The sequence below is a fragment of the Pipra filicauda genome, unplaced genomic scaffold (genome assembly GCF_003945595.2).
Source record: "Pipra filicauda isolate LSUMZ 115617 unplaced genomic scaffold, ASM394559v2 scaffold191_size1418713_pilon, whole genome shotgun sequence".
In the NCBI taxonomy this organism is placed as follows: domain Eukaryota; kingdom Metazoa; phylum Chordata; class Aves; order Passeriformes; family Pipridae; genus Pipra; species Pipra filicauda.
Window position 1 is genome coordinate 966,256 of NW_024104300.1, and position 25,967 is coordinate 992,222.

The 25,967-nt window shown below is 38.2% G+C and overlaps 1 protein-coding gene across 4 annotated transcripts; it reads left to right on the plus strand.

The window, feature by feature from the left end:
• Positions 1 to 885: 885 nt before the first annotated feature.
• Positions 886 to 25,134, plus strand: KIF27 (kinesin family member 27). 4 transcript variants are annotated; one of them, XM_027721554.2, is made up of 18 exons: positions 886 to 1,100; positions 1,848 to 2,236; positions 4,633 to 4,833; positions 6,804 to 7,741; positions 11,629 to 11,769; positions 14,006 to 14,203; positions 14,731 to 14,906; positions 15,272 to 15,405; positions 15,933 to 16,088; positions 17,064 to 17,269; positions 18,107 to 18,304; positions 18,655 to 18,768; positions 19,800 to 19,976; positions 20,600 to 20,815; positions 21,673 to 21,879; positions 22,701 to 22,899; positions 23,355 to 23,519; positions 24,943 to 25,134. In XM_027721554.2, exons 2-18 carry the CDS (start codon positions 1,939 to 1,941, stop codon positions 24,993 to 24,995), a joined length of 3,777 nt encoding a protein of 1,258 aa, XP_027577355.2. In that variant the 5' UTR covers positions 886 to 1,100; positions 1,848 to 1,938; the 3' UTR covers positions 24,996 to 25,134. The 4 variants fall into 4 exon arrangements, with proteins under 4 accessions (XP_027577355.2, XP_027577358.2, XP_027577357.2 ...); XM_027721557.2 differs by having other exon boundaries at positions 887 to 1,100; positions 11,626 to 11,769; positions 17,064 to 17,191; XM_027721556.2 differs by having other exon boundaries at positions 891 to 1,100; positions 11,626 to 11,769; positions 23,915 to 25,134.
• Positions 25,135 to 25,967: the final 833 nt, after the last annotated feature.

The following is a 25,967-nucleotide window of genomic DNA, read 5'->3' on the forward strand; positions in this document are numbered from 1 at the left end:
CGCCACCACCTGAGTCTCCTAGAACGCTTCCATCAACGCTGTCTCCGCACAATCCTAAACATCCACTGGTCAGATTATGTGACCAATACATCTGTTCTAGAACAAGCAGCAGTCACAAGCATTGAGGCCATGTTGCTGAGAACACAGCTGCAATGGGCAGGGCATGTCTCCAGGATGAAGGACCACCGCCTCCCTAAGATCCTGCTTTATGGTGAACTTGCCTCCGGCTGCCACAAGAGAGGAGCCCCAAAGAGAAGATACAAAGACTCCCTGAAACATCTCAGCCTTGGCCATATTGATCACCATAACTGGTCTACTCTGGCCTCCAATCGGGAAGTCTGGAGACACACCATCTATAACGCTGCTGATGCTTTTGAGAAAGCACGCAGGATCACTGTTGAGGAGAAAAGACAGCACAGAAAGAATCGTGCCTTGCAGAGTGTACCACCTGAGGAGTCTTTCTGCTGTGCCTTTTGCATCCGGACATGTCTATCTCGTATTGGCCTTTTTAGCCACCAACGCGCTTGCAACAAGCGTGGGTAGTGCCTTCCCAAATCTTCGTTCGCGAAGCCCAGCCATGAGACAGCCTCCTTCCAGGTAGTTGTAGAGAGTGATGAGGTCAGCCCTGAGCCTCCTCCAGGGTAAACACCCTCGGCTCCCTCAGCCGCTCCCGTAGGCCTTGTGCTCCAGACCCTTCACCAGCTTCGTTGCCCGTCTCTGGACACGCTCCAGCACATCAAAGTCCTTACTGAACTAAGGGGCCCCGAAGTGGGCAAGGAGGGAGGGAGCGGAGCGCTGCCACTCACCCCCATGGCGGCCCGTCCCTCCCCGCGCTCCTCCGGCCGCTGGGGGCGGTGCTGGCGCGGGCGGTGCCGACATGGCGGCTGTTGCCTAGCGAGGGGCTGTAAACAGCGCGACGGGACCGGCCCAATGCTGGTGCCGTTGGCCCGGCCGCCGCCACCGCCTTCTCTTCTCCTGCCGTCTTTCCGCACGGGTCCGGCGGCACGGCCAGACGCGGCGGCAGCCGGGGGACGGCGGGCTCCGCGGCCCTTGGCGGCTCCCGAGACCGAGACGTGATCCCGTTCCCGGCTCCTTCTCAGGTTTGGAGAAGCGGCAAAGAAGGAAAATGTTCTGGGCCGCCCGCACAATATCACGGCAGTATGTTTGCTCCTGCCTTACGGCAGCCAAGGGCAAACGATGCATCCACACCGAAGTATCTCTCTAACTTCGGCGTATTGGGAATATATCATATTCCCACATTCTTTTATAAAATAGAATCCTATGAAATAGGGTTTCCCTCCCACATATGTGCTTAAAGATGGAGATCAAAATCAGAGGAAGGCTTTACATGTAGTAACTAGATACATTTAAAATCACACTTCCTTCATAGGTAACACAACTTCTTTCTCTGTGCTTGTCGAGTTACAAGTGTTTGGTGCTTCATAAGTGGAAGAGGGTTTTAAAACTCAGGTATATACATACAACTTTTGGAGTAAAAGGTTCTGTTTGACTGATTTATGTTGCCTATGCAATACGAATGCAGGAATAGGAAAATGAGAGGATTCATTGTGTTTGCTTTATCAACAGTGTCTGTTAACGAGCTCTTAAATTATAATTGCTTCATATGGCTGTCTTATGTTCAAATAGAAAATCAGGCAACTCTCAGGCTTAAGTCTGCTAGCTTGGAAATTATTAGAGGCAAAATGTATTTATTAATATAGCTGCTTTTATATTAGGTATTTTTCAAGATTGTAATGGTGCTTACTTATACTTTAGGAAATATCAACTTTCTATTTCAGGAAAGTAATTCTTATTTATTATATAATGTGGAAAACTTTTTTTCTTAGTTTCAGACAACTGTGAATAATGTGAACAAAGCAGTAGTAACAGATTTCTTGCTGACTATCTGAACACTGAAGCACAGGGCTGAAGCCTGGCATGGAGGAGATCCCAGTTAAAGTTGCAGTCCGAGTCAGACCTCTGCTTTCCAAAGAAATACTTCATAACCACCAAGTGTGTGTCAGATTAGTCCCAAATGCGAAACAAATTATCATTGGAAAGGACCATGTCTTCACTTTTGATTTTGTATTTGGCAAAAGCTCAACCCAAGAAGAAGTTTATACTGTTTGCATTAAGCCTCTTCTGGTGTCTCTGACTGAGGGATACAATGCTACAGTGTTTGCATATGGACAGACTGGTTCTGGGAAGACTTACACCATTGGCGGTGACCACATTGGTAGGTTCTTTTTTTAAGCTGGTCAACAGTGTGTTTGTGCAAGTTAAATGTTTATTACCCAGTAGATGATGTAGCGGAATTTTAAGGGTTAATGAAAAAAGCTGTAGTAAGAAAAAAAGGTTTACAAAGTTTATGTGATTAATTAAACTGTTCTAAAGCCTTATCCATAAATTAGGCTATACCAAAAATATGTAAGAAGAAAAAAATTATAAATTGCTCTTTCACACTCCACATTTTAAAACTCAAACTAGAATTTGTTTCTGAAATGCAGTGTTTTTCAAGTTTTTTGCTGTGTTTATCTTACCTTGAAAATTCCTGCATTCGGTAGTTAATTGTTTGCTTGCTCACTCTGTGTTGGCTTTGTTTGTTTGGGTTTTTTTGAGAGACATTTCTGTGACATCAAAGAAATTTATTTAGTTGATTTAATTCTTCCGAATAGATATAAATAGATTATTCTAAATCTCTTGGTAGGTATTAAAATTTTCCTTTTATTTAGAGTCGTAGAACCACAGAATCATTTAGGTTGGAAAAAACCCATAAGACCATAAAGTCCAATCATTAACTGATCATTGCTAAGTCCACAAGCCTGTTCCAATGCTTGATCACCCTCTCCATGAAGAAATTTTTCCTAATATCCAATCTAAACCTCCCCTGGTGCACCTTGAGGCTATTTCCTCTTGTCCTGTCACTTGTTACCTGGGAGAAGAGGCTAACCTCCACCTGGCTACATCCTCCTTACAGGTGGTTTGTAGAGAGCAATAAGGTTGCCCCTGAGCCTCTTTTTCTCCCAGCTAAAAAACCCCAGCTCCCTCAACCACTCCTCACAGGACTTGTGCTCCAGACTCTTCACCAGCCTCGCTGCCTTTCTCTGGGCACGCTCCAGCACCTCAATGTCTCTCTTGAAGTGAGGGCCCCAGAACTGAACACAGAATTTGCTGTGTGGCCTCACCAGTGCCGCGTACAGAAGGACGATCCCTGGCCTGGTCCTGCTGGCCACACTATTGCTGATACAGGCCAGGATGCCATTGGCCTTCTTGGCCACCTGGGCGCTGCTGGCTCATGTTCAGCTGCTGTCGACCAGCACCCCCAGGTACTTTTCTGCCAGGCAGCTTTCCAGCTGTTCTTCCTCCAGCTTGTAGCACTGAATGGTGATGTTGTAACTCGAGGGCTTGGCCTTATTGAACCTCATACCATTGTCCTCTTTATTCTGCTTACTGTTGTAACTTCACTTATATTCCCTCCACTAGCAGTTGTTTAATGTTCCTCTAAGTAACATTGCTAGCCAAATTGTTTAGGTAGTGAGTGCCACGATCTAAAGCCATTCATAGTCCAGGAATGACAACATTTTAGTTTTATAAATATATTTACTAAATTCATAGTTAGGTGTGACCAACCCTTTAGATTTTTGGTGAAAAATATTCTGGGTATCCTCTCAGAGACAAACAGTTTCCATATTCTTGAATAAAGAACACAAATTAATAATGGAAGCATTGCCCTATGCTGAATATTTAAAAAACAAAAATAGAGTTTGGTGTTAGTGTTCCATGTCTACTTCGAAAAAATAGGAAATTACTGTAAATGTTGGTCATAAATTTTGTCTCACTAAGGTGCTGCTGATTTTTTTAAATTTCAGTAGCATTTGTAGTTTCTCAAACCCTCTAGATGTCATTGCCAACCCTAATGAGTAAGGATAAAGAAGAAATCTGTACTCTAAGGAGTGTAGGTTTAAAACGGACTCCATGTTTTTCATAACTTTCATAACTATAACGTGTAATTTAGAACTTTGAATCCTATTAATGGATGCAAACAAATATTCTGCCCCACAGAAAAAAAAATATTTACAGAAATCCTGTGCTCTTCAGATTCCTTAGAATCATAGAATCATAAAATCAGTCAGGTTGGAAAAGACCTCTGAGATCATCAAGTCAAGCCCTTGATCCAACACTGCCGTGGTTACTAGACCATGGCACCAAGTATCACATCCAGTCTCATCTTAAAAACCTCCAGGGACAGTGAATCTACCACCTCCCTGGGCAGCCCATTCCAATGTCTGATTACTCTCTCTGTAAAAAATTTCTTCCTAATATCCAACCTAAACCTCCGCTGGCACAGCTTGAGACCATGCTCTCTTGTCCTACTGCTGGTTGCCTGGGAGAAGAGACCGATGCCCACCTGGCTACAACCTCCTTTCAGGGAGTTGTAGAGAGTGATGAGGTCTCCCCTGAGCCTCCTCTTCTCCAGGCTAAACAACACCAGCTCCCTCAGCCTCTCATCATAGGACTTGTGCTCGAGAATATTCAGTAGCAAATCTCACAGACTTCTCTCAGTTTTCAGTCTTTTTAATTTATCTGACAGAATAACTGCAAGCCTCTGTGACATTTGTGCTTGTATTTTAGCATCAGTTGCAGTGGATGAAAAAGGCATAATCCCACGGGCTATTCAGGAATTATTTCAGCATATTTCTGAAAACCGTAATATTAACTTCTATGTGAAAGTATCTTATATAGAGGTTTACAAGGAAGAACTTCGAGATTTGTTGGAGCTGGAGACCTCTGTGAAAGAATTACATATCCGAGAAGATGAGAAGGGAAATACAGGTAGGATTTCAGCTCTAAAATTTGATGTGTTGGTGTATTAGGGAGGGTTCGAACCATACTGAAGCTTGAAAACCAAGACATCGTTAAAAGCTTAACAAAACCAAATATTTATTACCAAGAGGTGGCCAGCAAAACAAACAAACCCAAAAAGGAGGAAGGAGGAGAGAAATAAGCCCCCAGCACGACCTCCCCAGTTACCCAGCTGTTGCCCATAAAGTTATCTTACCGACCTAGCATACCTATAATTACCCATAGCAGAAGCTGCATCCTTGGAGAGTCAGTAAGTTCACAAACTGGCAGGTGGCCCTGCCAAAGGCAACGTTGTCTTTGGTATGAAATTAGCTCCCTCCAAGAAAGCACTATCTGCTTTTTATACAATTAATTGAGTGACCACAACCTCCCAGGTGTGGCCAGCACCGCCCAGCCCAAGGCCCTCAGTCCCACCTCCCAGTTATGTAAGTTCATCCCTTCTGCGCACGCGTGGCTTTTCCTGTGCCTGCGTACTGTACTCAGGGGGGTCTTTTCCAAATGAGTCTGGGGGCATCCTTCATCATCCTCCTCCTCAATCTCTCTGTCAAGCGACCTTGGAAGACAATTAGCCAATCGCAGAATACCAATTAAAACAGTTTATACAAGAAGCTCTCTTCAAGGACAACTTTCCGGTTTATCAGTGCTTGTTTTCCCATAACTTGGCAGGGAAAAAGCAAAGCTTTCACAGGTGGCAGGGCCAAACACAGACCAAAAGTATCAGCATAAATTCACCCTAGTAAAGTTGGTTTTCACTTGTGTGTCCAAGTTATTCTTGCCTTCTCTTGAAAATGCTAGGGAAAAAATAGTTCAAGTTTCAGAATATAACTCAGTTTAATTTATTTGAAGCAGTTTTGAGGTTAGATGCCTGTGAGTAATAGGTGGATATTCCAATATAGATGGAAATGGCAAATGATAAATATGCAATTATTGCTTCTGCAAATTCTGTCTAGAAATAGTGTGTAATTATTCACTGGAATAAGTATTTTAAGATTAAACCATTAAGAGGAGTAGATTTCTTTTTTGTAGTAGTAGATATTTTTGGAGGCTTTGAGATTGACACTCTCTAGGTATCTTGTTCACCACATGAAAATGCTAGAAGAATCCACATCAGAGATATTTTATTCTCAAACTGTTTGAGGTTAGGCTTTTGTTTGCTTGTTTATATTCTAATTGTTGTGTTTACTATTGTTATACTTGTTTTACTGAGCTGTCATGGTTTTCTTGTCTGTAGCTGGAAGAAGGCACTAATTTAGCACACATCTTGAAGACAATATAATTGCTTCAAAACGATCCCACAATACATTTTAAACTATTTCTCTTCTTCAGTACAGTTTGAGTCAGCTTCAGTAGACTGTGCTAGGACTTTTTCCATCATTAATTTAAAGAAAAATATGACAAAAAATATGCTTGGAAGGAGTATTTTGTAGAAGTACACTTCTACTTTATTAGGTTATTAACAGATACCTATCCCAAAGACCCAACTATCCAAGCTATTTAGGATAAAAATTCTGTTCTTACCACAGGCCAGGAATCATTTTTACTAAAAATCTTATTGGTTTTAGTATTTTTTTTCTTTTTTAAACTTGCAAAATATTCTTTGAGCTGACTTTGCTCATACTTTTTCCAGCTAGCACTAGACTGTGAATTGTGTAAGGCAATGTGCAATGTCTAAATGAGTTGTGTCTTGTGTCTAAGATACTGTTTCAAATACTGACACAATACATCCATATATTAAATATCTGCAGGGTTCAGACGTGTTGTACCTCATGCTTTTCACATATTGATGTCTTCTTTTTTCTGTAGCTATATGCTATGACCACCTAATAATCTAGGCTTGTATGTTTCTTTAATATTTATTTATAGTTATTCCTGTAAACTTTTGCTGAAGAGTTTAGAATTAATTGGATTATTCTTACTTTCACCTGTTTTGGTGTTTGAAGTGATCGTTGGTGCTAAAGAATTCCAAGTAGAATGTGCAGATGAAGTGATAAGCCTGCTGGAAAGTGGCAATGCGGCTCGTCGCACAGGCACAACGCAGATGAATGAGCACTCTAGTCGATCTCATGCCATTTTTACCATCAGTATTTGTCAGAAGCAATCTGCAGAGTCTCAAAAAAATACTGATGCTGCACGGGATTTGATCGCTTCGAAGTTTCATTTCGTGGATTTGGCAGGATCAGAGAGGGTAGCAAAAACTGGAAATACTGGTGAACGCTTCAAAGAGTCAATTCAGATCAACAGTGGTCTCTTAGCCTTGGGAAATGTCATCAGTGCCCTTGGAGACCCAAAAAGGAAAAGTGTACATATTCCATACAGGGATGCTAAAATCACTCGTATTCTGAAGGACTCCCTTGGAGGAAATGCCAAGACTGTTATGATAACATGTATAAGTCCATCCTCACTGGACTTTGATGAATCTTTAAATTCTCTCAAATATGCCAACAGAGCCAAAAATATTAGAAATAAACCGGTAGTAAATTACAACCCCGAAAAAGACCGCATTGATGAAATGGAACTTGAAATCAGATTACTTCGGGATGCTTTGCAGAACCAGCAGATCAGTAATCAGTATTTACATGACTTAAATGAAGAAAAAGCTCGTATCAGTTCACTCGAGGAGCAGCTCACCCGCCTTCAGGTTCAGTATTTCAGTTACAGAAATTGTGTAGATGAAGCCTTCCCCTTTCTACTTGATTTGAATGATGACGTTAGCTTAAGAAGAAGTCAGCGGGACAGGTTACAGAGGTGGATCACTATGGTACAGAAAGTAAGGAAGGAAGCTCTCACCGTCCAAGAAACTGACACAGGGACTGAGATCAGCCCAGAGCCACATCATGTCATGATTCTTCAGCTAAAGAAGGAACTAAAGAAATGCCAGGTATTTAATTATAAGTTCACTGTTTAAGTAACTAAGTGAAAAATCAATCTGCCAAAACTTTAATTCAATTTTGAAATATGTATAAAGATGTCACCTTACAATTTGACAATTTAAATTTAATTTGCAATTTTGTATCATTTTGTTTGGCTAATCTCTGGGACATAGGTTTATTTTAATGGATCATTGAATACACAGTCATCTTAATCATGACAGAGGTAAGTAAAGGTTATATTTTGGCTAATAAGTTTCAAGATGACTCTGGAACTGAGCGGTTTTATCTCTTAGATTTTTATTTTTAGCTATGCTAGTATGCTAGGTATGGCTGGGATGAAGTTAATTTTTTGTAGTAGCTCTTAGGGTGCCATGTTTTAGATTTGTAACCAATAAAATGCTGATAACACACTAATGTTTTAAGTCTTGCTAAACAGTGTTTGCACAGCAACAGGCATTCTCTGTTTCTGCCTCTGCCCCTCTAGTGAATAGATTGAGGAATTCACAAATTGTGTGGAAACACACATACAACCAAGCAGATGACCCAAACTATCTAAAGAGATATTTCATGCCATACAACATCATGCTCAGCAATAAAAAGGGAGAGTAGAATATTTAGGGAGATTAGCTGTATTTTACCTGGGAACTGGTTGAGCATCAGTCAGCCTTGGGAGGTGGTGGCCTTTGCATCATTTATTTTCTTTCACTTTCCTTCTCTCCTCCACTTCACCTTCACTTACTGAACAGTTTCTGTCTTGACCCATGAATTTTCTTGCTTTCACTCTTCCTTTGCTCTTCTTCCATCCCATTGGGGGTGGGGAAGGAAGTGAGAGAGCAGCTGTGTATGCTTAGCTACTTATTGAGGTTAACCTACAACAGTCTTTTTTGGCACCCAAACTGTGGCTGAAGGCCTTCAAGGTAATAACAGATTTGATTTGTGTGCTAGATTAAACTTCTAGGTGTTATACCTGTTAAGGTGTTATTTGAGTGACTGTTGCAGGTCATGAAGCTACATAGTTGCTTTGGGTGCTGACTTGCATGTTTCCTTGAATAATAAGATGCTTGATTCCTTTCTAGCTATACAACAGCTTCCAGGAGACATTTTCCTGCTTTGTGTGCTGTTTATCACTCTGTTTTCCTTTGCTTGGGAGACCTATGAAAAAAATACCAGCCATCAGCCTAATTTGGTATTTGGGTCTTGCACTCTGGGTGTCCCAGTACACCAAGAACCAATAACTATACTTTTCCCCTCTTCTCTGAGAGACATTTTGTGGAGAGAGGGGAAAATGACACCTATCCCTTCCTCTCCCTCAGGGCAGTTTTTTATAGCCTTGAAGCCTATAGGCTTCTAAGTTCTTTCAGTATCCTCTATAAACCAGACCATGTTTATAGTGATGTGTTGTGATCCCAATTTTGATTATTGTTCATAAGGTTAAACAGCTAATTGGGGATGCCACACAGGGACATTCTCTAAGGTGATTGATATCTGGGGTATCAGTGTGTATGGGAGGAGTTGGGAAGGTGCGCAGGGTCATTGCTGCCTCTGACAGCTTGGGATTTCGTGCCTGAACAGGCTCATTAACCCATCAAACTAACACATCATTTGAAGGAGGGGAGGTGAAACACAATGACTTGTAAAGCTGTGTTAGACCTGGCCCATGCCTTTAAAGTCACTGTCTAGTGCTCTTAGAAATGCAAGAGGTTTTCCTGATCTAAAAGACCACAAACAGGCATTGAGGAGGTCTCTTGCTCTGAGGCCACACAAACAAGACACTAAACCAGAGACTGAACCCTCAACTCTAATAGTTGCTCCTGTAGTCAAGAAAAAACAGTGGAGGCAGAGGTCAACTTAGTAAGAGAAGCAGCAGCTCCTGCTCAGAGGAGGAGAGAGAAAGAATCAGAAGAGGCAGCCTGTTCTGCAGCAGGACAGGAAAGCAAAGAAACACAAATAATAAGAGCTGGAAGCTACCCAGTCCCTATCCATGACCAAGCTTCAAGATGTGTGTAAAGATTTTGTCTGACAGCAAGAGGAGCTAATTGCTACCTGTTTGCTGGAGCAAACAGGTAGAGCTGGAGTAGTGGGGTTGACAGTCTGGAACTAGAAGATAGGGAAGCAGCAACTGGGATCCATTGCTGAGTACTGTGGGGTTGACAGAGGGATCAGAAGAGGGCAGCCACCTGCAGCCTCCAGTGGTGACTCTTATTGAGCTTTTCCTAACCTGTATTTCTTCAGCAATATTCTCACAAAAAATTCCTGTATTTTATTTTCATGACCATGCTTTAACTAACTGTGTTTCTGAACTATTTATAGATTTCTTTGTCTAATCACTTTTCTAACACTTGCTTTTGTGTTAGATATGAACTCTTGCTTTTTAGTGGCATCATACTTGTTTATGGTTTTCTAGCTGAGGTGAGAATTTCAAAACAAGATATATGAGTTTTAACATGCAGATATCCCATAAGGGTCCCGTCCTGCTGGTAGTTCTAATTAGCTGTTTCTCAGACAGCAGAAAATAATCCTAGGCAATGATCTATGGGGAGAAGAGCTCTCAGCCTTCTCTAGCATGATAATGTCTCCTCCTAGAACCGAAACATGATCAAATAAATAAATCTTTTTGGGAACATCCCCATATACATTTAGGAAGTACAAATTTTGGATATGCTGAGTTAAAATGTTGACTATGAATAACAAAATGTAAGAAATAATTCAGATTGTTGTATGATAAACAGTCTCAGATTTATTTTATAACTTAAAACAACTGTACACTAGTTGGAAACTGAGTGAAGTTCTGACATAAGATGAATGCTAGAAAAACTAATTTGAGTCTGTCGTGTAGTGGAAGGAGACAGTGCTCCAACAAGTTAGAATTTTGTAACATCAACACATTTTTAGTTTGCACACCAAACTGCCATGTCTGTAGACTGTTATCAGGCAATTGCATAAACAAATGTGGTCTTTTTTTTTGTTCTCAAGCAATCTAAGTCACAACTTTTTTCTTCTTCATTGTCTTCTGTGGCTTATTTTAACCCCCTGTTTCCATGTTCAAAACAGTGTAAGAGCTTAGCTTAAATTTCCCCAGGAGGAGATGGTTAAGGAAAGGCTAAAATAAATGAGTAACCACAGACTGTAGAGCAGTGTTTGTATATGCCAGATTTAGTAGCTAATAGTGGACCCATTCTTGTGTGCACATACCCATTTCTTTTCTAACAGTTATGATTGCGTGTATAATGCTGTCTTACACAAAATTAAAATACTGGCATTGTGAATTAGCCATAGGTAACAGCCAAACTAATTTGTGCCTCCACCAGCAGGACTCATGGAGAAAAAAATAGGAAGAACGGGAATGAGAAGGTTTGTGGGTTGACATTATGTTTCAATATTTTGTATTTGGCTTCTACACGCTTCCTGGAAGAGTAACAACATTTGGAAGTCTCCTTCAATCAGTATTGGATTATTCATTCAGACAAACACCTGAAGAAGCATTCTTACAGTTTCTTTAAGCTGTTATCTGAGTTTCAGAACAAGAACAGCTGTTCTTATTTTTTTCATTTGATGAGTGTATTAATCACAAGATGCTGAGATCTTGTAGCTGCATGTAACAGCATGCTAAGGAGAATAATTGAATTCAGATATATACTTCAGTAAAGGAGCTTTGGTTATGAGTAAATTATTCCCTTTGGAAGAATGAAACTTGTCAGAACAAAATCAATAGATGAAATGGAAGTGAAAAAATAACTGGTAGAAACTGCAGATAACCACTTAGATAATTTGCCATACATACCTCAAAACTTTGCAGTTTTGATCATGTCTTTTAACAACAAATGAGCTTTTATTTTCCAGCTTTTCCACTTTCTGCCCTTTTCCCCAGCTGAACTTTTCTTGTATTATCTAGCAGGCACTAGTTATGGATGAAGAAGTATTCAGCCAGAAGGATCGTGAAGTCCAGATACTACAGAATCAGATAAAGAAATTACTACAGGAAAATGAAGAACAACTGGAATCTTTAAAGGAGGCTCAAGAAACACATAGATTACAGGTATTTTTCCACTGATACACATGTATCTGTGTGAATGCATTCAACAAGTCCCTGGTTTTTTTTTTATTTAACTACCAGTCAATATTAGAAACATTTTGATTGAATTAGAGCTCTATCACTTAATCAGTTGGGTTCATCTAGTGGATGAACCACAATAATGTGATTCTTGAAGTCTGTACGTAAGCCTAGCTGTGCCACAACCTTCCTGTATAACCTGAGATGAATCATTCACTCTCTCCATGCCTTCCTGTTATGCTTCAGGATTTGCATTATTGTTAAGTAGTTTCAGGACAAGTAATGAATTAGAATTTGAAAGACTTTGAAAGATTCTTTAGACTCTAAAATTTACTGTAAATAACTGAAGTTGCATTGAAACTGATTTTGTTATAGCTTTATTAAGAATTAGAGTATTATTCCATTTTGAGTTTGCAAGACAGAATTCCATCCTAACTTTCTGATCATTCACTAATAGAGAAAACTGAGTGACATAATGGAAAGAGACAGTGAGAAAGAGGCTTCTTGTCTCTTTCCTTCTCTAGATCTTGTGCTTGCTAATGAAATTAAGATGGCTATCATGTGCATAACATTTTAAGATCAAGAAGACTGCAGATAGAATAGTTAACATTCTGCCGGTGTTGCCTGTCACATGGATGACAGATAAATTATTATATGACTTTTTTAAAAGAGAAAAGCATAAACATGGATAGCTAGTGCTCTTCTCCTTATTATACTTTGTCTCCTTTTTCCTCTTCTTTACTGATGGCTTGGGCATAGTCAATGACTGAAAGGTAAGTATACTAGTCATCATCTTTTTCTTTCCTCTGTCACTGTCTTTCTTTTCTGTCACCTCTGTCTAGATTTTTATTTTTAACCTGTACACCATAGTGTCAACATACACTGTGATAATGCTTATATAAATTCTGGAGGATACAAGGTAGGATACAAGAATATGTAACAGTGTAGGTAAAAGATCATGACTCTTTCAGTGTTGGAGACAGCAGAGAAGCTTGGGAGCTTTCAGGCACCATTTTGGTATTTATTTCACTAAACTGCCATTTCTATGTAAAAACAGGTAGAATAATGAAAAGCAAGTACTTTTGTCAAATATTTTAAGTTTTATTCACAGGAATATGTAGTTTAATGATACATGATAGAATAAAAACTTTAAAAGTAACAAGTATTAGGTATTAAATGTTTATAAAGATATGTATTTATGGAATGGGTGTTACACTGTGGGGTTGTATGTACAATAGTATCAGGGACAAAAATTCTTAAAAGGGTTAAATAATACCTTCTAGTCAATCAGTTAGCTGTTGCTGCTTCCAAAATGATAATAAATGTGATATTCATACATATATTCTATTTCCTATAACATAGGGATAATATGTACTGTATTCCAAAACAACGTCAATATGTAAGGCGTTGTATGTTTGTGTTTGGAAGGAACTTTCAATCTAAGAGAACAGCATAAGAATGAATAGAAACTTATACTCAAAGTAGGAGAATGCAAAATGTATCATGAGCTATTCTTCAGCTTTTTTGTTGTTGCAAGGCCAGATTTTAACCATACTTTGAAAAGAATCAAAAACAAGAGAGTGAATTGAAAATTTATATAATCTTGGCCTTGTGGATAAATTAGTTTAGATAACATAAGTACTTTTGAATGATGTACAGAGAATGCTGTAGGAGAAGCAGACAAGATCTCCAAACTATCATTACCAACAAAAGCTGAGACTTGGTGGAAGAAAAAAGCAGCAAGTCATCCTAGGACATGTACATGTTTATGTTTATTTTTACAAATAATCTTTCAAGTGGAAGTGCTCAAAGAGAAAGACGAAGCTCATATACATGTTTAATTCATAAGACTCAGACCATGAGTTGCATTTGAACATTTTTTTTGAATTCCCATTTTATTTCTCCATAAACACCCATATAAAGGAATTTCAAGCTGCTAATTACATCGTCCACCTCTCAGTAGATGCCTAGATAGGCTCATGTAACTTAACTGGGATAGGTTTTTCTAAAAAAAATGTGTCTAAAATTTATTGGAGTTGGTGTGTGAGTGGATTGATGATATGTCATAGCATTTGTAGTTTGTTACAGAATTTGCCTGTGCCCAGCAGAATAATTTAGGGTCAGTGAGTGATTTACAAGATTCATGACCTTTGTATGGAATTTAGAAATAGTGAATATGATACAGAGCTCACTTTTGCTTTGTTATTTTTTTCCCCACGAGACTGAGAAAATGGTAGAACAGCAAATGCTTATTGATCAGCTAAAAGAAAAATTAGAGAAGATTACAGATGTGAAAACTTTAGGTATCTCAAATGCTTGTGAAGATGGGTCACCATTTGCGAGGAGGCCCTACAGTGTCCCACTCACAAAAAATCTGCTACGCTCCCTTCACCCATCTTCAGGTACAGAGACCCAAAAGGTAAGGTCTGCCCAAATCTTACATTTTTGCCCCTCTACTTTGTAATGATTATGGGCCAATAATTAGACATGACATGAAAGTGGCTTTCTCAGATACTGCTTAGCTTCTCATTAAAGACTCTGAAAAATTATTTTCTTGCAACACTTGCTATGCCACAATTATCCAAAATATTCAGGCTTAAAATTCCTACTTACAAGTGCTAAGGCTCTAATATTTTCTGGTGTTTTTCTGGGGGTTTTGAGGGTTCAAATACAAAACATTAACAAAAATGAATTATTATTTTTACAACTGTATTGAATATGTGGAATAACGAGTTTCTAACAGTGCCTGCTTTCACATTTGAAGCTCTTGAAAAACCATTTGTTACAAAGGTATTCAGAGTTATTAGCGAAAACTTCTAATTTTGCTTACAAGCTCAGGTGATGTCAGAATTTTAAATTGAAATATTTTTTTAAAATATCAGTAAAGAATTGCTAAATTGTTGCAGCTGTTTTTACCCATTACTATTTTTGTGTGCTCTCTGGCAGGTGTATACCAGCCCCTGTGCCTTCTCCCTGGACAGGATAATGGCAGAATTCCATGCTCGCAGACAGATGATACTGAGCAAGATAGAAGATCAGGATAAAGTCCTTCACTGCCACCTCTCTGATCAGAGTGATGAAGAGGAAGAAAATACAGGCAGCAAAGACAAAACCTCATTTAAGTAATTTTTTGTTCTATAACTTTTGTTACAGACAAATGCATAGGTATAAAGGTAGAATTACTGCCTAATCCTGCCATGATATGAGACTATCTGTAATGTTACTTATGGTAAACTTGTGGGACCAACTGGGCATATTGCAGAATAAGTTTGATAAACATAGGTTTAACAAAGATTGCATAATCCTTGGTTTGGGGCCAGAATCTGCCATGAATATCGGGGGTGATGTGGAGCATAGATGGGAAAGAAGGTACAAATGCTGTGGTAAGTTTGGGATTCTTTTCTGTTAGAATCATAAGATTTGCGCGAAGCAAATTATATCCCTGATTATATATTTGCAGTTTAGCATGTTTATCGTTCTTCCTTAGGCATTCCATAAACCAAACATGGACACAAAATCAGGCTTCTCTGTGCACTCTTCCTGATCTAAGTGACATGAAATGTCAAATAAACAAGTCTGGTTTATCCAACAAATTTGTGCTACAGATTGACACAGCCACAGGTAAAATGGAAGTCATAAGAGCAAATCTTATTACAGTATCAGCATATGCAAGAGTGTCTTTAGCACATGTAACTATTTTTCCCAGCAAAATGTGTGTATTTGATACGAATATTTTTTTAGTTACAGCTCAATGTAGGCTTTCAAGATGCTATTCTTCTTTCCCTTTCTGAAACTGATGTCAGTAGCCTTAGTGTTTAAGTAATATTTGTTATCCAGAAAGCTAGTTAGATATAATCCTTAGTACTTCTTCAGTGAAACAAAATGGATTCTCTTATCTTACCAGAAATGCACTGAAATGTTTTCAGGAATATTTTTCCTCATACTTAGAATCTTGAAATGCAAGTGCATACATTTCTTTTCCTGTTTAGACGCATAGTAGGGAAAAGACTCTTGGTGCTATTCTCTCCTTTTGATTATTTTACTTCATGTGGAAGCACTCCACACAGACAGTGTTCCAGAGCACTACCTTTTTGGGTACAGCATGCATTCCAGATTTTTTATCTCCATTTTGCTTTGTTTTTTTCAAGGTGAAAAGATTGACAGCCTCCAGAAAATTCATGTTTTTAACATGCAGAAGTTGAAGATTTCAGAGTTGAGATTCACTGAGACTGAGCAAAAAATAAGAGAACTTGCACTTAATATCAAAAGGAAAGAGGAACTTATTAAGGAATTAGTAAGAACAGGTAACTGGCTACTATAGGGATAACTGGAGTGAAGATATTCAGAAAAAAAAGAAAAGCCACAAAAAACCTGAAGTCCTGCATGTCTTAGTTTTTACATAGCTACCTTACACAAGAATACTTTTAACAATTTAAATTTATAACTTTTGCTGATTACTTGCTATAATTGCACTGAAGGCTGTAAATTTTGATTACAGCCTACTCTGCTATGATATGCAGATGTATTGTTAAATAATTTTTGTACTTTGTTGATTGTTGCTCTTATCCAACAATAATGTAATTTTTCATGTAAGCTCAGTGCTACTGATCTCTTCATGGACATGTATTTGTCATATGGTGTCTGGGATAGGAGACAAGATACATCCCTGTATCTTCTGTGTTTTAGCACAGTAGAGAAACAGGAGTTGGAAGTGGATGAGGGAAAAGGTCAGTGTCCCTGTTAGCCTACATCCCTTACACATCTGTCCTGATACAGAAACTAGCCTTATGGTGACAGTAAGGATCTCTCTGCTCAGCTCCTTCAATCACACTCCTCTCCTATGCTTACCTTCTCTTAAGGTTGCCTTTTGGCACTGAGGAAGATTCTGTGCCCCACCACCAATTGCCCAAACAGGACAAGTCACGGAGTAGAAACACTATCCAAGGCTTTTTCCTAATTATTAAGCTTAAAGCTGAGTAATAAATAAATGGCATATTATTCTGGAAAAAAAAACCCAAACAAATTTATGAAATACAGGGAGCCATTTTGGCAAACACTACAATAGGCAGAAGAATTTAACTTTGGCAGTCAGGTGGCATTTGGTGACATCAGGTGACTTGTGAAAAATTCATCATATATAGGACTCCTTCCTTTATGTCCATTTCAGAGTTACAAGGGAACTGAATCACAAATTACTGATTTAGCCAGAACAAAGTAAGTAATGATTCAACTACAAAATTGAGTATTACATTTCGACTGATTATTATGCTGTCTTTAAGGTAAGGATGCTCAGTCTGTAAGTAGGCAATATTCTTTGAAGATAACTAAACTGGAGCAAGAAACTGAACAGGCCAAAATGGAACTGGCTGAAACACAAAAGCAGCTTCAGGAGCTGGACAGTAAAGAGGTGAGAGATGTTCCTGAGAAAGTCAAGTTACAAAAAGAGTTCCGGAAGAAGATGGATGCAGCTAAGTTGAAAGTGCAGGTATTTCTGGTCTGACTATTAAGGGTTGCAAATCTCTGTCTCCCTGTCATATCTGAACCTTAACACTCTGCTTGTAAAATTCTCACCTGTTTTACACTTTAGAAGTTGGCTGGATTGAAGTAGCTAATGAGAAACTTAATACTATTATACTCAGAATGCTATTTAACATATACATGGTTAGATACATACAATATTTTCTTGGTAGGTAAGAAGCCAAAAAAGAAGTGGGAGATATAGGATGTTCGTATACCGTTGTATGTAGTATCATAAAAGAACCTATACAAGGAGACTATTACAAGTTTATTACCTGCCATAAAATCAATGTTTTATGAAAATACTATATAAATTCCAGCTCTAAGCAAATTCATCTGATAGTTTGCAAGACCAGGTCCAGTACAGTCATATTTGTTTGACACTGACCTTCTGTTTTTAAGTTCTGCTACACCTAAGTTTAAATTCTGTATAGGGCCAGCTTAGGTGCTCTGTGCCTCTCGATCCTAGAATGGTGGGTCAGAAAAGTTCCATGCGGAAAAAGGTAGTTGGCTTATTGGCTTGAGCTCAGAACCAGCATTCTGTCACCATTATGTCTCTGCACATTTTCTAGAGCTGTTAGATTTCACTACTTTCACTGTTTTGCCGGGCATGAACTGTATTTTACCTTTTTTCTGCCTGTGCGACTTTACCAGATAGCTCAGAAACCACAGGAATATCAGGTGATTGTTTGGGCAGAAGTTAGTAAGTCTTGCTGACTCTAAGAATTCAGTGAAATAAAGAATGAAGTTGAGTCTTAGTTATAAGTTTTTCTGGTATTAACTGAAATGTGACATGAATATTCAGGCCTTACAGAAGAAGCAGCAAGACACTAAGAATCTGGCTTCCTTATCTAACCAAAGTGAGAGAGAAGCAACGGAACTTGAGCAGAACGTGGCTCAGATGAAGGATCAGCAATCCCAGATACAGAAGAGACTGTATGAGGAGAGTGAAAAAAAGAAGCAACTAGAAGCAGAACTTCAGCAGGACCAGCAACAAATTAAGGTAGGATTTTTCCTGTTTCTTTATGACAAAGAATTAGATGCCCCTGCTTCCTCAAAGACAATAAACTATACTGCCAGGGTTTCCATAATTTTCAGTAATGACTTAATAACTTTCTGGATAAATGCACTCAAGAAATTGTGTGTAAACATTTTCACATAAATCTTCAGTTTGCCTTTCTCTTTCAGCTTTTTTTTTTTTTTCATTTTATTACATGATGTCTAGTTCTAAATTGCAATTTTACAGGTAAATTTAGGGTCAGTATTTCAGATTATATACTTGTGTGAACTCTGACATTAAATGCATTTTGACTGACTGATGCAGGAAGAATGGTGCTTTTTGTTTGTTCATAGGAATTTCAACTTAAGATGGAGCAACAACAGAAGATCCTTGAACTGAAGGATAAAGAAATTGCTGCTTTCAACAAGAAGAAAAATAACTCTGTGGGAACTCCACATAAACTACAGGTGTAGTTAATCTATTCCAAATCTGATAAAAAAAAAATTTTCATCCCTAGTCATATATCTTTGTGAACTGTTTGGAAAAAGAGTGTTCCATCATAGTTCTGTCTTCTTTTTTGCTGTAGCAAAAAATGGCAATATAGTCTAGCAGCTCTTTTACTCTTTTTCAATGAAAGAAAGAAAGGAGGGCCTTTAAAGTTTTTTTCCCTACAGTTTGTCAGAAATGCTGATTCAGAGACCCAAGAGTTCAACAGGTTTGGTTTTCTAGTAGGTTTGAGGGTGATCTTGTTGTGCAATGTTATAAATGTTCCATGGGTTGTTTGGGGATTTTATTTGGTTTGGTTTTCTACTCTGACATAAATTACTGTGGTCTCTGCTTTTGGTTGTTCATAACAGGGTTAGAAAAGTATGCGTTCTATGCAGTGGTGCCACCTACATTATTTCAATGTGGACACTGGAACCTGAGTTACCTAAAGTCTTTAAAGGCTAAAAGAAGTTTTAAAAGTTAAATAAATGCAACTGTTAAGCCCTGATAAACTGTGGCTTCAGAATAAATTTGTAATGGACTACGCTAGCTGGATCAGAGATGCCATTTACTGTCTTTAATTCTTTCAACATCACAGTTTCTTGTCTCCTAATGTTTTTTCCACAAAGAGCCGTTCTTGGGCAACTATAATGCAATGATGATGGGCTAGCTGAATTCTCATGGTACCTTCTAAACCTAGTTGCTGTGCTTAGGTAGATGACATCTATTTATATAACTGTTCTTAGAAAAAGAATATCTTTCACTTAAATGCATCTGATACAAATTTGTTTGTATGAGATATAGCAATATAACATTGCTGAGCCCCTTGTTAAGTTAGTCCAGTTTCTGTATTATTTTTAGCCAAGATATTGTTGCAGAATTAAAGTTAACATTAGAAATGTCAATGTCTGCTACAGTTTTATCAGTAATTATAAAAAAGATAAACATTATAATAGAATTCTGACCCAAAAAGTCCTGGCTAATGCTCTCTGGATCTGTATTGAAACTTTAGAAATTAGAAGAGCAAAAGAAGTGGTTGGATGAAGAAATGGAAAGAATTCTTCAACAACACCAACAGTTAGCAGAACTAGAAGAAGATTTAAAGAAAAGAGAAGCCATTGTAGCCAAAAAAGAAGCATTATTGCAAGAGAAAAGCCACCTGGAAATCAAGAAATTGAGATCTAGCCAGGTAATTTAAGAAAATTAAGGCTGACTGAAAGACTGGGGATGGGGTGAGGGGGCAGGGAACACAGACAAGATAGCAGAGGAGGCTCAAGCCAAGTGTCTTTAAAGGTGATGTAGGTACTGGGTGGCTTGACCAATCAACATTTAAAATGTAAATAACTCAGACAATCATTTTTATTCACGTTTTCTCTCCAAAATTGCAAACCAAACCAAACCAAACAGTTCTGAACTGTGGAGTTCTGTTAATGCAGAGCATTAACTAATATGAGATATCCATGATATCATATTATTTATGAATAAGACTCAGTCCTTTTGCAAACTAGAGAACATGACAGGGAAATATCTTGCAATATTTGTTTTTCAGTAGCAAAAGTGAATTGAGCTTGAAGTATCATTGTCACTTATAATGACTAGTCCCTTTAGTATGTAGAAAACTGCACCTTGAGTGTTTTTGTTTTCTTTCATCTTTTGTATATCTTATGGTAGCTGTCTGCGCAAAATAAATGGGGTTCCATTGCAAGAAGCAAGCAATTTTTTCACTTCAGAATGTGACAGTTTCACCTACTTTTTTCTTACTCAAAGGGAGTATCTCAGTCTTATATCTGTGGTTGCTGTGGTTTTTTTTAGGCCTTAAACAAAGATAGTGTGAAATTGTCTGCTCGCTTAAGTATACTGGATCAGGAGCTGTGTGATAAAAGTATGCAGCTTCAGGGCAGCACCACTGAAGACAAGACAGACATTTTGGAAAAAATTCAGGTTCTCCACATGGAAAGGGATCAGCTGCTCAGAAGGAGAAATAGTGTGGATGAGAAACTGAGAGAAAATAAAGTGTTGTCAACTGAAGTAAGTAAGCACCTCTGAGAGATAAATATAGATTTTAGCTAGTGTTAGATAATAATGTCTCCAAATATTAGAAAAGCTAGAACTAAGGAACTGAGGTTGTGTATTTTTGTAAATAGCAGTGTTAGAATACTGCTGTGATAGCACCAATTACATGCTGGTAATGAAGTTGAAGTTCAGAGGGACTTAATTCAGTGCCTTGCCAAGTCTACTGGTCTAAGAATCATACAATGAGAATAAGGGAACTAGAAGTTCATCAGTTTATCACAGGCAGATATTTTAATGTCATGACACAGAACAAGCAATGTGCTCACATAATAACATCCCCTGAATATTTTCATAGGATTTTGTGGAATAACAAACTTCACCTGAAGGACTCTGTATTTTCACAGCAAAAATAAGTCATATTACCTAGATGGCCCACACTTGAGTTGATTGAAATCATTATGTTGAAGATGTAATAAATCTGCAGTGCTTCAGGCCACACATTTCTGCCACTTCCCTACACAAGTTTTGGTCACCAAACTCCTTATTGACCTGTAAAAACTAGCACAACCAAAAAAAAAAAATAGCAGAAGTCAACTATTGTGAGGATGAGGAAAGGATAAAAAAGGAAACATGACTTCTGGTTTTCATCTGATCAATCTCTGTATCACGCTAGAAGTACTATGGCAGGGAAAAGACAGATGTCCTAGATATGCACTCTACCTCTTGTTTTTCCTGTTCCATTGTCTGTGCTACTACTACTACTACTTCTCATCCTTTAGTTTTGCTCTTGAGAGTGAAGTTAAAGATGTCTTGAAAGATTAATTCTAAGCTTTTTTTCTTAAAAAAAGTTTCGCTCATGTGTTTCTCTGTAGGAAGAACATGTCCTTTTCCAGCTAGAAGAAGGAATTGAAGCTCTGGAGGCTGCTATTGATTACAAGAATGAAAGTATTTATAATCGCCAGCACTTGCTTAGGTCATCTTCTCAGAGTCTTTCACAGAGTGAGAATAATGTATTAGCAAAACTAGTTTCCCTGTCTGCTGCTGAGCTCAGAGCTATTATCATCAATTATTTCAACAAGGTTTGTTTTGGCTAATGAATAATATTTTATTCCATTTTATATTACTGTTCTAGATAATGAAATGGTAGCAAGAAGTAAAAATAAATTTAGGAAACTTTTGGTGAAAATCTCTTCAGGTTACATAGATCTGCTATTAATTCACATATTTTAGTTTTTATGTTAACCTAAATAATATACTTGTGTGTTAACTTTGTATATCTTGTTTTGAGGTCATTGGCTTGAAAGGTGCTGCAGATATGGATATTTCCTTCCTCCTTTCCAGTGCTCTGTTTTGCTAACTTTCAGAGCAGCAGCATATTTAAATAGTGGTGTTGTATTGAAATTCTTCCTGACTGCAGGCTTTCAAGAAAGCTTCATAAAGCTCAGGCTAATATTTCTACTTTTTTTTTCTAAATTCAGTATGAACTAGTTTTGCATTAGTTGCCTGCAATGTGTACAGCTACATGCTGAAGAATTATACTGATATCTGGAAACATAAAAGTGAAATGCATTAGAATATGGTGTGTCTTTGTAACTTTGGATGATTTTGTAAACGAGTTGTCTGCAGGATGCAAGTTGGAAGTTTTTCAGAATCAGGAAGCCACTGTTGTTTCAGTTTAAATTTTGTACAGAGTATTAAAAAATCCACTAGTCCATGTGATCAAAAGGTACACAGTTCAGTTCTAAAGTGTCAGCTGGTAGCAATGGCAAGTCTGTTTCCAGAATAAGCCTAATGGCTTGTAGAGATCATTGGTTTTGTATGTTTTAATCTATTATGCTGAAGGGTAAAAGGTTTTCTTAAAATGCTTTGATAAATCAAAATAAGTGTATTTCTTTCTTAGATTGTTGGCCTACGTGAGTCTGAACGAAAATTACAACTGCAGATTGAAGAACAGGAAATGAAGGCTATGGACCGGGAAAACATAATACGTGAATTAGAATCAGCACTTGGACACATGAAGTTGCAGTGTGACAGGCAGCTCACCCTCCAGCGCAAAGAACACCAGAAAAAAATACAGTTGATATTGCATCATTTGAAAGGTATCTGCTGCTTGGAATGGATCGTACAGCAAGTATTGTCTTCAGTCACTACAGAGAAATACTGTATTCCAACTGAAAAAATAAAAGAATAAGGTTCAGAGATATATTTTGGCTGTCACTAATTCTCATGTCATGTACGATGCCAAGGAACAGACACATGGTGTCTGCATGAGAGGAAGATTATATCTTTTTTAAAGAAGTATCAGAATTGTTGTATTTTCCTACTGAATTTACTGATATTGGAAAGTTGAAATATACTGCTCCTGCTGATCTTGATCTTCCAAATACTATTAAAACTGACAAGCAGGGTTGACATGGCCTTTTCAATCCTGTGTCATGCTAGTTAAGATGTGCACATTGCAAGCAAAGTGCCATCAAGATACAAGACATACTCTGTCTAGCTGGGCATCTTGATTTCTGACATTTGGTTCTTAAACTAGTTTTATTTCTTCTAGAACAAGAGAGTGAAGGTATTGCAGAAACCTTGGAAGGGTATGAAGTAAAAGTCCAGCAACTGGAAAAGGAATTATTTTTCTATAAGAAAACCAGCAGAGAGCTGAAGAAGAAATTGAAGCGCCTCTTTGGAGAGACATCTCATCAAATATTGCCATCCAGTAAATGTGAGCATATTATCTGAAACTGTTTATGCAATGGTCAGTAGACCATTTGAAGCATCTACAACCTCAAATTATTATGGTTAACACAAAGAAATTTTGCTATCTGAAAGGGTCTGAATGGTATTAAACTAACAGCTTTGTTATATGTCATGCACTTGATTTCTTAAAAGTTACTGCGAGATTGTCAATGAAAAATTCCATGCTTTTAGTTACTAACTAGTTACTTACATACTAAGGCTGAAAGAGAGGATTTACATACTTGTAGGGAAAAAAAAGTGCTTTCTAATGTGATTCTGTGCTTTTACATAAAAAATCCTCAACCAACTCAAAAAACCCAAAAAACACCAACAGCCAACAGTTGCTATAAGTTTTTAATTGTTCTATGTCCTACTTGCCAGAATCCAAACCTACAACAGAGCTATTCACATGGAGCAGAAAAGAAGGTTCAATTTCATCGCTATTTCAGTTGCCTCATACCTCTCGATGACACCACAATACCTAACATACACAATACAGCCTTCTTGGCCCCATGTTTCTCTTTGAGGCTCAGCAAGACCGGTTCTTCCTCCAGCAGATGCTTCCGTTTCTTTCCACCCTGACAATGCTGTGCCTTCTACAAAGAAATGCCAACCACTTCCCTGCTACTCCCAGAGTGAAGTAAGGCTTGGCTCTTGCCCTCTGGACAGGATAATGAGCCAACACATTCATTACCATAAAGTACACCATCAAACTGTGAACATGAATATTCCAGAGACTGGATTATACATGAGCATGGGAAAGAAGCATGTAGTTAAGGACAAAGTATCCATGTCCTGAATATTCATAGGGAAACACCTATCCTAGGCAAATTGTAGCAATGGAAAGAAGGGAGAAGATGCCTGTGAATATCCACATTTTTCAAATGCATATACTTGCAAGTTTTTTAATAAATACTCTGCATTTAGTTATTTTTCTTTTTAATACAGTGTGAGGCATGTTGCTATATAATGTAATAAAAACACTTTATAATTTGTTACTGAGCTTTAGAAATAATAAAATCCCTTTGTGTATATTGCAGTCAAATTTGCAGAATGTGTTTTGTGTATGGTATTAGTATAATTGCTGACTGTTTTCCAATGTATGAATAATTTCATTTTTGTCATGGTTCAGTTGTTTCAAGACTGCCTACTAGGATACATTACAAGTTAGTATGGTGAGGCTTTTATTAATAGCACCTTCTCAGATGAGAGTAATGGCTAATTCCTCTGACGTTTTTGTAGATGGTGAACTCTTTGAACGGGAAGGACAAAATGTGAGGTGCTGATAATTTCTTACCATGTTCATACTACAAGTTACTGATGCTGTAAAACCATATTGACTACCTATGGGAGGCGCTCAGAAGAGTTGTAACTTTCAGCTATTTATCTCCTGATAAATTTCATTTTAGGTAACAGTGCTGGTCAAGAGGAAGCAGAAATTGCTTCTGAAGATTTCAAGTGAAAACAGCTATTAAAGTTCATATATTTATTAACTACAAGTAAAAGTACTTCTTTGAAGCATCAGAAAGCTCCCAATCTGTCAACCTGCTCAGTGTACTTTAAGCGATGAACAAAAATAGTAATAAACTAATTTAAAATAATTCTATGCGTCTTTACTGGATTTTGTTACAACATCAATTCCTCATTGAAATTTTTTTGGGTTTTGCTTTAGATACTATCTAGACGCTGCTATAATGGACTGAAAATAGGGAGAGACATTTTCTCTAGCTGGTCTGGTGTATAGGAATACCATGTAATTATTAACAAACAAACCTTTTTTTTTAGCATATGGTGAATCTGATTTCCAATTTCAGCTATATGTGGGAGCCCAAACCCAGCTTTTAGCAAAAGAAAACAAGGGCTGACAAACACCTCATGGTCTGAAGGAGCTGGACCCTTCTCACAAGACCTGTTAAAGTTCTACCTTATGGATTAAGCTTGGCTCCAGCAGAAATCAGAAAGGACTCTTGAGATGATTGTATCAGACCATGTCTAAACCCCTTTAAACCCTTTCCCCCTATGTAATCTTGGTTAAGGGAAATATTTAACCCATTGGGTGACGGTAGTAAAAACTTGTGTAATTCCCTAATTAACATAGCTCGTCCTCTTCATTAACATGTCCAGCCCCAGATGCCTTTAAAATAGTGTTTTCATGTTCAGTAAATTATTCCAGTTTCCCCATAGTGGGATCGTGCCTAGCTTTCGTTTTTCAGACCGCCACTAATGTCGCCACAACCGGGGGCTGAGAACCTTCTAACATTTAGAAGATTCGTCGGCCATCGGCTGGCTGGATCGAGGGAAGCAGCACTCCTTGTGTTTCGGTGGTGTGTGCGTAGTCAGAACTGAAAGAAAGTGGAAGACGTGCACGGAAACTTGTCCTCAGCAGGCGGGAACTGCTGAGTGAGCTGACTACGAACTCCAGGTTGCGTAATTA